Below are 13,219 nucleotides of genomic sequence, written 5' to 3'. Positions count from 1 at the left end.
AGGAACACCAGGTACGAACACTAGGGGACATTTTCAGATGCATGACTGTGGTACTGGATGTAGTCGGAACCGGTGCAGCACTGGTTACAAAGTTTAGACCACTGACTCTAAATCGCCACCCTTAATTTATAAAGTGCAAGTCTCACTGTTTGCAAAGGACTTTTATCCTGTATTGTGCCTAATAGAGACAACAGTCATCACTTCTGGTCAGGGAGAATGGATTCAAGTGCAATATTTGCATCTTTGTGTTGCACCTCTTTAGGATATGCGCTAAATCAGTGTTATCCAGCCTTATAAAACAGCAATCTTATAAAACCTTGTTAAAAACCCTTATCAACCCAATGACTCTTTCAGGCTGACAGATGTGTGTCTTCCTCCAACAAATTTTCATTGGCCCTAAAATGGAGGTGGTAGTTACTGTGAAACGATAGCAATACTGACGTGAGGCCTGAACAGAGGAAAAGGACTTTAACTGTGGCCCCTTGTGTCCTGCAGCATCCCCAGTGACGAAGCTGCTCTCTGTGCTGGGTCTGGGAGCAGCATCCTGAAGGGAGTGGAAGCTGACCTCTATCTCACAGGTAAAAGACTATGTTGCTGTTTCATGATCTTTATAAAAATAGTCACTAGAAAACAGGAAAACTGTACGTTTATGAATAACCTGTACGTTTATGAATTAATATTTTTTTTGTCTCTTTGGTGTAACATCTGCATCAGCCTTCTCAGCTACAGGAGGCAGCTTCCTTTTCTGCCGCTTCAAGGGCGAGAAGAAAGGATGTTTCAGTGCTTCCTCCAGAGTAATGCGCTCGGCTGGGTCGTACTCCAACATCTTCTCAATGAGGTCGAAGAGGTTCCTGTGGTCCGAATTGTGGCAGGTCATGAATTCCTTCAGGAAGACAACAACACGACATGGGGGGTTTTAATATTGGAATTGTACTTAAAGCTGCTCTCCGCAAGCGCCTTTTCCCTCTGCCATCTTACCTTTAGGGGATTACACCAACTGGAGACATATCTTCCAGCAGAACTGTGTTCATCCCAGTCCAGCCGGCCATGATGGAAATATTCGTGTTTCCTTAAACAAACAGACCAGGGCTCGTTATTCAAAGATTCGCTAGAAGTTTATCAGCACGTTTGTTCTTGGGAACTGATCTGGGACTGTTCCACAAAGGTGGCCAGCTTGTTAAGTACAGCCAAAGGTGCATCCGAGTTTATTAAACTTCTTAAAAAACGTGCTGTTAAGCCAAATCTGAAAATATTTAAACTATAGCGGTCCAGGCACAGAAAATGTAATTACCTGCTTTTCTCTATCATGTGCCTTGGCAAAGGCCCCAGTACTCGCTCCATCATGGCCAGGTGTTCTCTGTCGTCATTGGTCTGGAAGGAAGGCGAGAGAGACATTTTTGTGTGTCCTTAAGAGGAAGTTATCAAGAACCACACTTCATTCTTGACTGTACCCTGCAACTCATTTCAGATTAAGGAGAAAAGAGAGGCTCTAGTCATCTGTTCCCTGAAGGAAGTTACAGTGCACTGAAGTTTCTTTTCCCTGCCTTATCCTTTCTCTTCTTTGTTGATAAGTTTCAGCAATACTGTCAAGATGACAGAATGCAGGTATTTGCTGCATATTTGGTGATAGAGGAAGCTCATCTGTTACTGGTGTGGCTTGTGTGTTACCAGTGTTCACAGGGTGATCCTTCCCATCAAGCTGCTGCCACAGTGTTTACTGGAAGCAACTTGGAGCACTCTTCTGCTGAGGAAGTTCGTTCCTTTGTGCCTGCAGCTTCTGTTCTCTTCAAGTTGGCATTCCAGAGAAATGCAGCTTCATTTCTGGCACAGACCTTTCCCCTTAGTCCCCACCTCCCTGGAGCATATTTTCACCAAGCTGAGGAGCATTATACACGCTGCATCCTTTGGAGTTTCACAGCTACCTACCTGAAATACCGCGTATCCAAGGTAGTATCCTATGAGGATACATCCTATGCTCCAAACATCGCATGGCTGTGACCACCCCAGCGCTGTGAAAAGATGCAGAAGGTTCACGTGTGTATCAGACTGCAAACACTTCCACAGCTCGAGCGCTCGAGACAGGCGACACAGCTGTGGCAGTTCCGTAGCAGGCAGAAAGTCCTACGCTCAAGAGCAGCCGAACAGATGTCTACTGACCTAGGATCACTTCAGGAGCTCTGTAAGGTCTTGTAGACACCAAAGGGCTGTGATAATCGAAATCATACGTTGCGTTCCCGAAGTCCGCAACTTTGACGTCCGTATTTTTTAGTCTCCGTTCTTCGCATTCCTGAAATGACACACAAGGGGGTGCAAGTGACCAAGTAAACCCAGACCGGAGCCGAGGGGGAGGTAGGGAAGAGGACAGCAACTTACCAGTTCGGGGTTATATTCTTCTCTGTAGTCTGAATTCACAAGTAAAATATTTCCTGGCTTCAGATCTGTATGTGTCAGCTTGTTCAGGTGCAAAACTGCAAGGTAACACACACAGTTAGCAAATTCTGTAAAGAAAATCTAACAAATAAAGCAAAAAAAAAGAAACATACTTACAGTTCACAGATCTGCAGATCTGATAAGCCATCTGTCTGATGTGCTCCAGCGAAAATGGCAAGAAGCAATTCCCTCTAATGAAGTCAAAGGTGCTGAGCCCCAGCAGCTCAAAAACCATGCAGACATGCCCATGGTGCTCAAACCATTCCAACATCTGGACGCAGTGGCTGCAAGAGCAGGAAAATCCATCAATTGCAACAGAAGTGGTAGAACGCTGAGATACATACGGCATACGGCCCAGAAAGCGATGTCACAGAAATCTTAAAAGCCAAAACAAAGTACAGCCGCCCTTGTCTACTCACTGTGTATTGTTGGGATCCAGCGTTTTTAAGTGTTGTAGCACGTGCACTTCTCCATAAGCTGCTTCGGAGTACCCAGGAGCATTTTTTACTATTTTCACAGCTACATGTCTGTCTGCCCTGAAAAGACAAGGTTTTAACAGCGATTAGAACGAGGAGCGGTTTTAACCAAGACTATTCAGTAATTGTCACCATATACATTGTTGATGAGAATGGCAACCTCATCAGAAAAGGGGTTTTTTTAAGTACATACAGACTGAATAGAATCAAGGTTCATCACTGCACAAAACCGACTAAATCTTTAAATTTTGAAAACACACTCCATACCTTATATATCAGTACTATTCTTAAAGGCCCCGTTCACCTCCCCTTTGTGTTTATGTACGCCGGGCTAATCCTGGAGGAGCTTCCACATCCCATGGCCTAACCTGACCATCAGTCAAAAATGACAGGCCACCTTCAGTCATTTCAGTAGTGCAAATGTAACTGAGGTGTCAGATGCCTTCTAGAGCGACGAGAGAGACAATCCAGTTTCATGCTATCTTGCACAGAGCAAAACCGCCATCGAGCACAAAATCCGTCTGTGACCTGTAAGGTGCTCACTGCTGGAACCCAATGGCCCTGCATCGTCACAGATGATCCCTGAAGGTGAGCAACATGACGTCCGAGAGCTTACTCATTATACAGGCCTGGGGTGGTCCAGGCCCCAGGCGTGCCGCCTGGGGGGGTGCAGCTTCGCCCCACATTCTCTAGGCCCCTCCCCACCACAGCCCCCGACCTCTACCAGGCTGGGGGTGTTACTGAATTTGCTATCAACTGAAATTAAATTATGTTTAATTTAATATGAACATAGAATTAAGGGGTATTTTAGTAGAAATTATTTGTTCACATTTATTGCACTTTGTACCAGCAACCGAACGCTACTCTAAAATCCCTGTGCGGCCCCGCACCAAGGCCAGAGTGACTGGTCAAAATTAACCAGTAGGAGCGTTTGGAACCTGGGTAACAAACACAGGTTGATTTATAACCTGATTTATAATGCATACATAGAACTAGAAGAATGCATGTAGCTGTCAGGGTCTAGGATTGATGGGAACCGAGGAAAACCAACTGTAACAGCTTGCGAGTACCGGCCAAGAAACCGTGAACTTAAGCAGAAGCTAATTCCGGCGGGGGGAGATCGCGGCCACCCACCTGTATTACACCCCAGACCCATTTCTAGACATTTCTAGCTTTCACTGCACATAATCAGAAACAGGAGAAGAATATGTGGATGGTTTCCAAGAAATTATATGTTTATGCATGAATACTTAACGAACGTGTATGAGTAAGTTCTACGTAAGATGCATCGTTTTGATGCTTGGTGTGCGCTCTCGGTGAGACGACTCCCCTGCGCACTCGGCCGTCAATAAAGAAGTGTCTGCTTATCTGCTGTTGGTGTCGATAAATTCTTTATTCCGAGTTTTTGGTAACAGGGGGCACCTGCAGAGGACACACCCATCGCCTCGCCCACCACAGTCCTGCACACCCCTCACCTCCCGGTGCTGTACGAGCAGCAACCCCGGTTTGGGAACCGTGGCAGCCTTTCAGAAACACACAGAGCAGCAGATGAGGAAGTAAAGGTAAAACCTGACACAATCCGAAGGCGCCCACTTCAGGACCCGCTCGGTGACAGCATCAGTAAGAAAAATCACCCGTATTTAAGTCAAGACTTACGCTCTGCGATCAATGCATTCCACTACTCTTCCAAAAGTACCTTCACCCAAACTAGCCATAACCTCATCTATAAAGAAAAAAACCTCAGTCACAAAAGTTGCAAGTTACTCGGCTATTAAAAAAACACAAGCAAACAAAAATAAAACCCACAAAAACACTAAGTACTATCCCCGAAGCTATTCTAGACCGTGCTGCTTTAAATTGTAAATACCTAGTTTGAGAGCTGTTATTGGACAGCTCTCGAGGCACATTTACAGGGATCCCATTCTACCACGTTCATTAACTTCATTTACTATGGGGGGGGTGGGGGGGGAGGGAAAGGGAAAAAGAAAAAATAAATATATTTGATTTCTACAGAAAAGAAAAACAATTCCCACCCCCAGACACAGAAAGAAAAGCCTTGCAAAGCCCCTCACATCTTACGCTAAAAGAACTTATCTATCTGAAAAGTTAATAAATTTTGAAGAATGTTCTATACATCTTCCGCTTAGTACGTCTCCGCTCCGACAGATCAGGTGACCCTCCTCATCCTCCTCTACACTCCTTGATCTTTTCCTTCGAGGACTCTTCTGGAACGGCAACAAGATTGTCCAGCCGATCAATAAACCCGAGTGAATTCAGGTCCGAAAACAAAATTCATTCAGCGGGGAGATATTCGGGCATTCAGATACACGCCAGGCCACAGTCAGTTGGCAGGCGCAATTTCAAATTCAGTCCCTGGAAATTCACAGGGCACAGGCTTTATGTTGCAGGAGGAAAACGTGGCAAGGAACAGGTTTTCAGGTGAGATACGCAGAGCGGCAAGGCAGCAAAAAATTACAACACAGTTGTTTTTCTTTTAAAAGATGGGTTCACTGAATCTTACTTGAGGATTTCAGTGACCGTATTGTTTTTGGAAGTGAACGATTTAATACTTCCCTATCTAATCTCTCTAAAAACCCCCAAGCAAACAAAAAAACCCAGCCGTGTGGCCAAACTAAGCCGCCCACGGAACAAGGCTCGGGCACAGAACGCGCCGGCTGCACGGAGCGGGGCGCGCAGGGGCGCCCCGGCCACCCGACCTGCCCGCGCCCGTGGGCACGGCCCGGCAAGGGACGAGGGCCGGGCCGCCGGCCGGCCGCCCTCGCCCCGCCGACAGCAGCAGCCGGCCTCCCGGCCCCGCCCCGCCCGCCCGCCCCCGGCGCCGCCCCTCCGCTGCCGGCCGCCGGGGCCGCAGTGAGCACGCGCCGCCCCTCCTGCCGCCCCACCTCCGCGGCTCGGGAGGGCCCCGCCGCGCTCTCCGGCACCCGGCGCTCGCTCCGGCGCTCCATCGCTGCTGCCGCGGCCGGGCTCGGCGCCGCGACTGGCGGCCCGCGGCCCGCCGCCAAAAGGCGTTGCTAGGAGCCCGCCCGGAGCGCGGCGACGCGTCACAGAGGCACGCCCGGGCGTCGCGACGCGGGCGAAGGCCTCGCGACGCCCCGCAGGCCCCGGCGAGCTGCTGGGCCGAGCCGCTGCCGCGTCGGAACCTCTGCGGGGGGTGCCCGGCGGCGAGGGGGCCCCTAAGGCCGTCAGCCTTTCCGAGAGGGAAAACAGATGTGTTTTAAACGCTAGGACGCAATCCTGTCCCATAGGATCGCCCTCAATGTACAGCTTGGGGTAAAAAAGGGGCTAAAGTTAATGTATCCTCCAAAGAGCAAATTGCGTGGTGTCCCTGTGCGGCGGGCGGAGGAAGCAAGCAGCCGATTCAACGTGAAGGACTGAGCAAGCTTCAGCTTTATTGAAAGACATCACCCCTTATACAAGCCTCTGCAATAACCATGCCTACTCCTCACAGATCTATTGGACACATGTAACAGGCTACATTATAATGTCCCGGCCCCTTGTGGCATCTCAGATCTGTCACAGCATCGTCCCTCTTCTGGCCTGCCTTTGTTTCCTCAGGTTGTTTTTACCATCAAGGCCATTGTGTACCTCAGTTTCTCTCTTTGTTAACATAACAGTCCTTTGCTAGGCATAACTGTACCCGGGGTTTTTTCCTCTGTTTACCTCAGGCGGCTGTGACCAGCTCCTGCAGAGACCCATGGCCTTGCTCTCTGCAAGCCGTTCTCCAACAATTGCCCCTTTTTTCTTTTTGTGCAGGCTGCACAAGCATAAATTCACTAATATTTGTCATCATACAACTATATGCTATTTTAATAATTACTACAATCAATAGTGCTATTCCTAAGCACCGCAATCCTTCTTGTAACAGACCTTGCAGCCATAGGGACAGACCAAACACAGACTGTAACCATTTGTCTCAAGGACTGACAACCACTGGTGTTTTTTGTAAACGTTGCTTCATCCATGGTAATTGGTTTGAATTAATCGACTGTGGTCGGATAGATTAAAACAACACATCCCATCAAAATCTTTACATCCATGCCCCTGGGCAAGTAAAAGAAAGTCTATGGCAGCTCGACTCTGTAACACAGCGCGCCTTAAACTGTCGAAGGTACCTTATCGAGTACAAAGCACCCCACATACTGTCGAAGAGCAATCACATGAAAGCAAACAAACTAGGATTGGTTCTATACTACTGTCCACAAGCCTTCACGCCCTCTACGGTTGGTCCCGTTACGGTGTTCACACGCAGTTCTTCTGTTAGGCAAACATCTTATTTCCCACAGCCCAGCATCCTTATTTCTTTGCTACTCACGCAGTTTCTCATCCTCTCGGCCTTGCCGCTGTTCTTCCCAACAGCTACAGCCTGATTACAGTGATGCCCTCAGTCTGGATCACTCATAACATGTCCGCTGTTTCCCAGGCATTCCACAGATCCCCCTTTTTGTTTTTGAGTGATCCAGACCCCTTTTATTGTTCAGTCCATCGTTCTCATAAAACACTTCCACACGCAACACCATTAAAAGGATGACAATGACAATTTAAACTGGTATTCCATGTAAATACAAAAAAACATCTAATAATTGGTAACCTTTTAGTCAAATCATTATTAAACCCTCTTCCTTCTTCAAGATGTAAATTCATTGTATAAACATCACTACAAAACCTAGTGCTATTCACCGGTACTGCTGAAGGAGTCACATCTTGCCATCTCAGCCAGATTGTCTGATTATACCAACCATAATGACCAGTACAAATGCCATACCAAACAGGTCTGGGATGGGTCGGCAGCAGTTGCTAAGCCCAGGCAAAATGCCTACTGTCTGATTGATCTTTCCCTGCCACCTTGGCACAACTCTGCAGTTTCTTATCTATCTTACGAGGCCTGTTCTTCATCAGAGCTTAGCTGTTTGTCAGGAGCTGTGTGAGGCCGATGCCTTCCAGCCCTCCCCTTTCTCTGTTTTGCTGCGGCACCTGCAAGACTTGTTTGAGAGCTGTATCAGTTAAGGGTTAGACAAACTTCAAAACGCAGCATACTTAGAATAGTTCTAATTAAAAAGAGTAGACTAATTTCACTATCCATATTTAAGGGATATGACTAAATAGTACAAAAATAAACAGTAAGGAAAATACGGTACTAACATTCAGATCCGCAATCGCTGGGGAACCCTGGATGCAGCGAGAATTCAGAGTGCCCTTCCTCACAAACTGGAAACCCTACGTGATGCGTCCATCCGTAGGTGAGGCATCCAGCGTCGCTGCAAGCAGGTCCAGCCTTTAAAGCAACAGGCCAAAATAACGGGCAACTTTCTCTGAGCGGAAACATCTGATTTCATCCTCCTGTTGGGTTCCACCTGGAGCCTGGCCAGTACTCCAGGGGGAAAACCAAGGGAGTTTCTAAATAAGGTTAAATACTTGAGCTCTTAATTCTTAATATTACTAAACAAAGAAAGTGGAATACACACATTCTTACAGCATCTTATCCTTATTAATAACTATATTTTATCTAAACTACATTTGGCACAAGTGACTAGTAAACCTATATATCTCACTAAGGAGTTGCAATTACTGTTAGCATTTTCTCTTAAAAGAATTGGCAACTGTAGTGTAGTTTGTCCTGTTGCAGTAGCAAACATTACTCAGACATTCTGCTTAAAAGATCAGTCAAAGAGACCGCAAACTGTCAGCACAGGGGCACCCACAGCTGGATCCCGAGTGCTGGCTGCCTCTCACCCTCAGCTGTGGTTGCACACACCCTGTCGGTGACCATTGGAGATGAGACCTGTGCAGACACCAGCATCACCTCTTCCCCAGGTTATTAAAGGAACTGGTCCTTCCCAGTTACCCCTTTCTAGGGTTTTGTTAACACTTGAGCTTTGCTCTGGACTTCTTGTCGATCTGGTATCTGTGATGAAAAAACGACACAATACTGGTGGCACCTGTAACACAGGGGAGATGTTTAAAAGGTTTGAAGAGATGGAGTCTGTCTGGTATTCGGGGTAAGTTGCAGTGATGTTTTTAGCTTGATAAAAAAACCGTTTTTGTGTTGCTCTGGCATTCTGGTGGAAAAAATGCATGCGTTTTACAGCAGAGCAAATGGTTGACCTGGAGCCAAGATCTCTCCCCCCTTTTGTTTTTGCAAAAGCACTTTCAAGGTTTAGCGTGTTCTTTCTACGATGGCTTGTCCCCTGGGGGAATGCAGTGTACTTGCGATGCTTGTTACCTGTACGGTGAAGATCTTGGTTTGCTTTCTCTGTAAGTACTTTGGGTGATGTCAGTGAAGGATCTTTTCACAAAATACCAAATAAGCTATGCAGATCATCATGAGTTAGGCCCACGACGGCTGTATCCAACGTATGGCTCCTAACAGTGTCTGTAACTCTTTTAAAGACTTAATAACAGTTTTAAGTTGTTGCAGGACAATACACACAGGCGATTCGGTTTACAAGGTGAGTGTTAGTGTCAGGGTGGGTTTCAGGGTGGGTTGTGCTACAGTGGCGATTAAGACAAATTTGCTCCAATGTGAGTTCCTCATTGAGTCATACACTTATGACCCCAAAATGCAATAGGGGTTTTTAATATAAATGGATGAATACTTGTTACCCAATTTTCTGGGCCTCTTATATGAAGGAGATCCTTGCTTTAAATTGCTACAGCATGACACCAACCCTGAAAAGCATTTGAGGTACCAGGGCTAACAGCCAATCTGCTCACAGATATTATGGTCACATCTGCACCGGTATCTAAAATGCCTGTCAGCTCGACAGATTTTTTAGCTTTAACGAGAGTACAATTTTACCAGAAGTTAACCTTGTGTTACTGTTTCAGTCCAAAAATATTTAAAGGGTACCTGCTGATCCAAATCCTGAGTAATTGCAGCTTCTTTAACAACCTGAACAATTTTTTACTTTTTTGTTACAGAACACAGGGGTACAGACCATAATTTTGATTTTTCTCTTCCTAATCAGCATCTACAACCCCTGGTAAAACAAACAACCCCTGTAAGGTTGCAGATGATTTTTTAACAGTATTTTCATTAGGCAGATGGTTCAGAGGTGCACTCTCCCCGCAGAGTATGCACCTAAATTCAAAACAACAATCAACACAGAATGACTGCCTCCTGCTGGAGGAGGTATTTCACCTGGAACACTGAGAACACTGAGCCCGAACCAACCGCCGCACCGATGCCCCAGCGGGCGGGCACTAGGACCCTGCAGTTCCTGGCCGGCCGCTTCCCTGGCCGGAGAAACACACACGGGCACACACACACACACACACACACACACACACACGGGCACACAGAGGAGCTCCTGACACTCATCACTCACATCGGAGAGTGACAGCTATCACCAATACGAGGACTCCGTTAAGAACACTAAGCCTGTGCCGCATCCCCCTGCCGCTTTTGGCGGGGGGTGCCGAGAGCGCGGTGCCGGGCTCAGCCGCAGGCGGCCGCTCCGCGGGGGGGTCGGGGAGGCCCCGGGCCGCCGCCGCCAGCTCCGAATGTTAAACATCGAGATCTACACGCTCGGTTTTCCAGGTAGAGTGCCGTGCCGGCGTGAATGACGGTTTTTCTTAAAAGTGTTAGCCAATTTTTATGGGGCCAGTCGATATCCCTGAGCCATCGCCTCCAGTACAGCTGGTGTAGTCTGAGTTTTTGCAGCCCGTCCTTATTAATGCTTCTCTCTAAATCTTGAATAACAGAAAAATGCCGTTTTTCCCAACATGGCTGGCGACTCTGCTCATAGCTTACAGGAGTAAGAATTTTTCTTGCCATGTCCATATTCCCTTGCGCCAAGGTTTTTTTTCGCCTCACTTTTACCTACGGATCACTCTCAGTTAAGGGAGGACACAGACCAGACAGTTCAGATTCTTTTTCAGGATTTACAGCATCAGGGTCTAAAAGATTATCACACCATTCTGCTTCTTCAAACAATAAATTTGGCTCTTTAAAGTGTCCCTTAGCCTTGCCCAGACCAATCAGCGCGGCTAAGTTTTTTATCGGACTTACTCCCCGCTTTTCTAAAAAGCAAAAAGTCTTAGGGCTACCTCTTGTTCCTTGTTCCTGCCTGGGCAGACTTCTTTTAATTCCTTTCCTGTATCGCAGCTTGACGACCTTCAGGAATATCCGATCAGTAGCTAACGACCAGTGCTGGCTTTTCCTAGGTTTCCCCAAATTCAGCCTTCATTATATAATTCCTTATGGCCTTTCCCGGTTATACGGCTGCGGCCGATTCCTCAGTAGCCCCCTCGGTTCGCAGTACCCCCTGAAGCAATATTGTGGATCCGCTGCTCCAATGTCAGACTTACAAATCCCGGCGCTTCAGGGGACGGCACACGTCTACTGCACCAGGCAGCGACCTTATCGCCTTCCTGCTCCGAAAATCCGTTCCGCCGCTTCCCGGGTTCCGTTCGGTGGAAAAGCAGGGTTCGGGTAACCCTGTTCGGCGCGCCACTTGCGGCGGGCGGAGGAAGCAAGCAGCCGATTCAATGTGAAGGACAGAGCAAGCTTCAGCTTTATTGAAAGAAATCACCCCTTATATAAGCGCTCTACAATAACCATGCCTACTCCTCACAGATCTATTGGACACATGTAACAGGCTACATTATAATGTCCCGGCCCCTTGTGGCATTTCAGATCTGTCACAGCATCTTCCCTCTTCTGGCCCGCCTTTTTTTCCCCAGGTGGTTTTTACCATCAAGGCCATTGTGTACCTCAGTTTCTCTCTTTGTTAACATAACAGTCCTTTGTTAGGCATAACTGTACCCGGGGTTTTTTCCTCTGTTTACCTCAGGCGGCTGTGACCAGCTCCTGCAGAGAACCACGGCCTTGCTCTCGGCAAGCCGTTCTCCAACATCCCTGTGTTTCACACATTTCACATAACAGACTTCTTTTTGCATAGGGAAAAAATGGGCCAGAAATTGTTTCCAGTTGAGCGCTAGGTGTCAGCATTTTAAATTACCGATTCCTTTGCACTGTCGGAAAGTTTACCGTTTGTCCTTCCTTCTGCGTGGCGGTAGTGTCAGCGTGGCAGTCAAACGTGCAGTTGCACGCTTCTGTCTACTTTCTCTTACCACCAGTCATATGGCAAAGAGCACAGAGCTAAAATAATTAAATCCTTTACCTGACTGAGTTATTAGGGTAAAATGTATTAAGTCTGCAGCATGGGCTAGGAGCTTTAAGTAACACTTCCTACAGAATATAGCAACTTTGTCCCAGAGAGGGTACTGATTAACTTGACTCATTAATGCCTCAGTTATCTGTATCCCGCATACCTTTGCCTTCCTCTTCAGTAAGTTCTCCTCTTTATTTTGAGAGGGAAGTCTCAGAACAGGAAATACTGGTCTGAAACAGACTGCAGGTCAGATGGACCCGGACCTCCCAAGGATTACAAGGCACATATATGAGAACGAACTTTGCGAAGTGATGCTGAGTCCCAAGAGGACTGCGGGAATGGTGGGAGTTGGATGCAGGAACTGTGGGTACTCTCCTGTCCAGGTCTTTCATGCACAGCTGGAACTGGAAATATACCCTCTCGCCTCTACATATTATAGAGTCTCCGTGGAAATGAGTTGACTTTTTCCTGCTTTATGAAAACAAACTGATGCAAAAATACATGTTTGAAATTACAACACGGAAGAGTAGAACATTCTGCTTTTCCCAGTATACTCAAGGTGGAGAACTGCTTTTCTGATGCATACAAATCACTCTTTTTTCCCTGCTGGAGTCAGGTTATTTTATGCTTACTATACCAAGTGACTTGAGCATAGGATCAGCAATATACATACATGCACCCAAACACACGCATAAGTATGCATGTATTTTATGCTTCCTCTTGACAAGTCAATATTCAGATACCTCTCTACTTTCTTGCAGATTTTCTTGAGTCCAACAACATTTGGTGTCAAGTAAGACCAAACGCTACCTAGTTTTGGTCAACAGCTATGTAAAGACACCAACACTCTTTCATACCAGAAGTGCTGTGCCAGAGGCAGAAGCGATTGTTTCCGATCTACCTGCTGGGGAGGCTGAAGAGGTTACCATTCCCACACAGCAGCGCAAGAGCAAGCACTCCTCTAAACACGGTCTTTAATCCTCTAGGAGAGAAAGGTTTCGTCTACGACACTGCTCTCGCCTAAGGGAAAACACTGCACATCTTAGTCAGTTTTCTAAAAACCAGTAAAGTTAGAATTTACACGAGAAAGTTTCAGAAAACCGGGAGTATGAAATCGTAGAAAAGGACATTGTTTCAACATAGTATCGCTAAGAAAGATAAGGCAGAAAACAAAAGATT

At 46.9% G+C, this 13,219-nt stretch overlaps 1 protein-coding gene across 1 annotated transcript; it reads right to left on the bottom strand.

The window, feature by feature from the left end:
• Nucleotides 1–232: 232 nt before the first annotated feature.
• LOC141962407 (dual specificity protein kinase CLK4-like) lies at nt 233–3,355 on the bottom strand. Its single transcript, XM_074910530.1, has 7 exons — nt 2,548–3,355; nt 2,374–2,468; nt 2,158–2,287; nt 1,927–2,009; nt 1,292–1,371; nt 979–1,069; nt 233–883 (listed from the first exon to the last, which is right to left on the bottom strand). Exons 1-7 carry the CDS (start codon nt 2,777–2,779, stop codon nt 674–676), a joined length of 921 nt encoding a protein of 306 aa, XP_074766631.1. The 5' UTR covers nt 2,780–3,355; the 3' UTR covers nt 233–673.
• Between the last annotated feature and the right edge of the window lie 9,864 nt (nt 3,356–13,219).

This window comes from Athene noctua, chromosome 7 (assembly GCF_965140245.1).
Source record: "Athene noctua chromosome 7, bAthNoc1.hap1.1, whole genome shotgun sequence".
NCBI lineage: Eukaryota > Metazoa > Chordata > Aves > Strigiformes > Strigidae > Athene > Athene noctua.
The sequence above is the reverse complement of the archived record's forward strand: the minus strand, read 5'-3'. Positions and strand labels throughout refer to the sequence as shown.

Coding starts and splice junctions, on each gene's coding strand:
- LOC141962407 (XM_074910530.1), bottom strand. CDS start 2,779: ATGCCGTATGTATCTCAGCGTTCTACCACTTCTGTTGCAATTGATGGA. Junction 2,288..2,373: donor AAGAATATAACCCCGAACTG/GTAAGTTGCTGT, acceptor GTGTCATTTCAG/GAATGCGAAGAACGGAGACT. Junction 1,372..1,926: donor TTGGATACGCGGTATTTCAG/GTAGGTAGCTGT, acceptor CCTTCCTTCCAG/ACCAATGACGACAGAGAACA.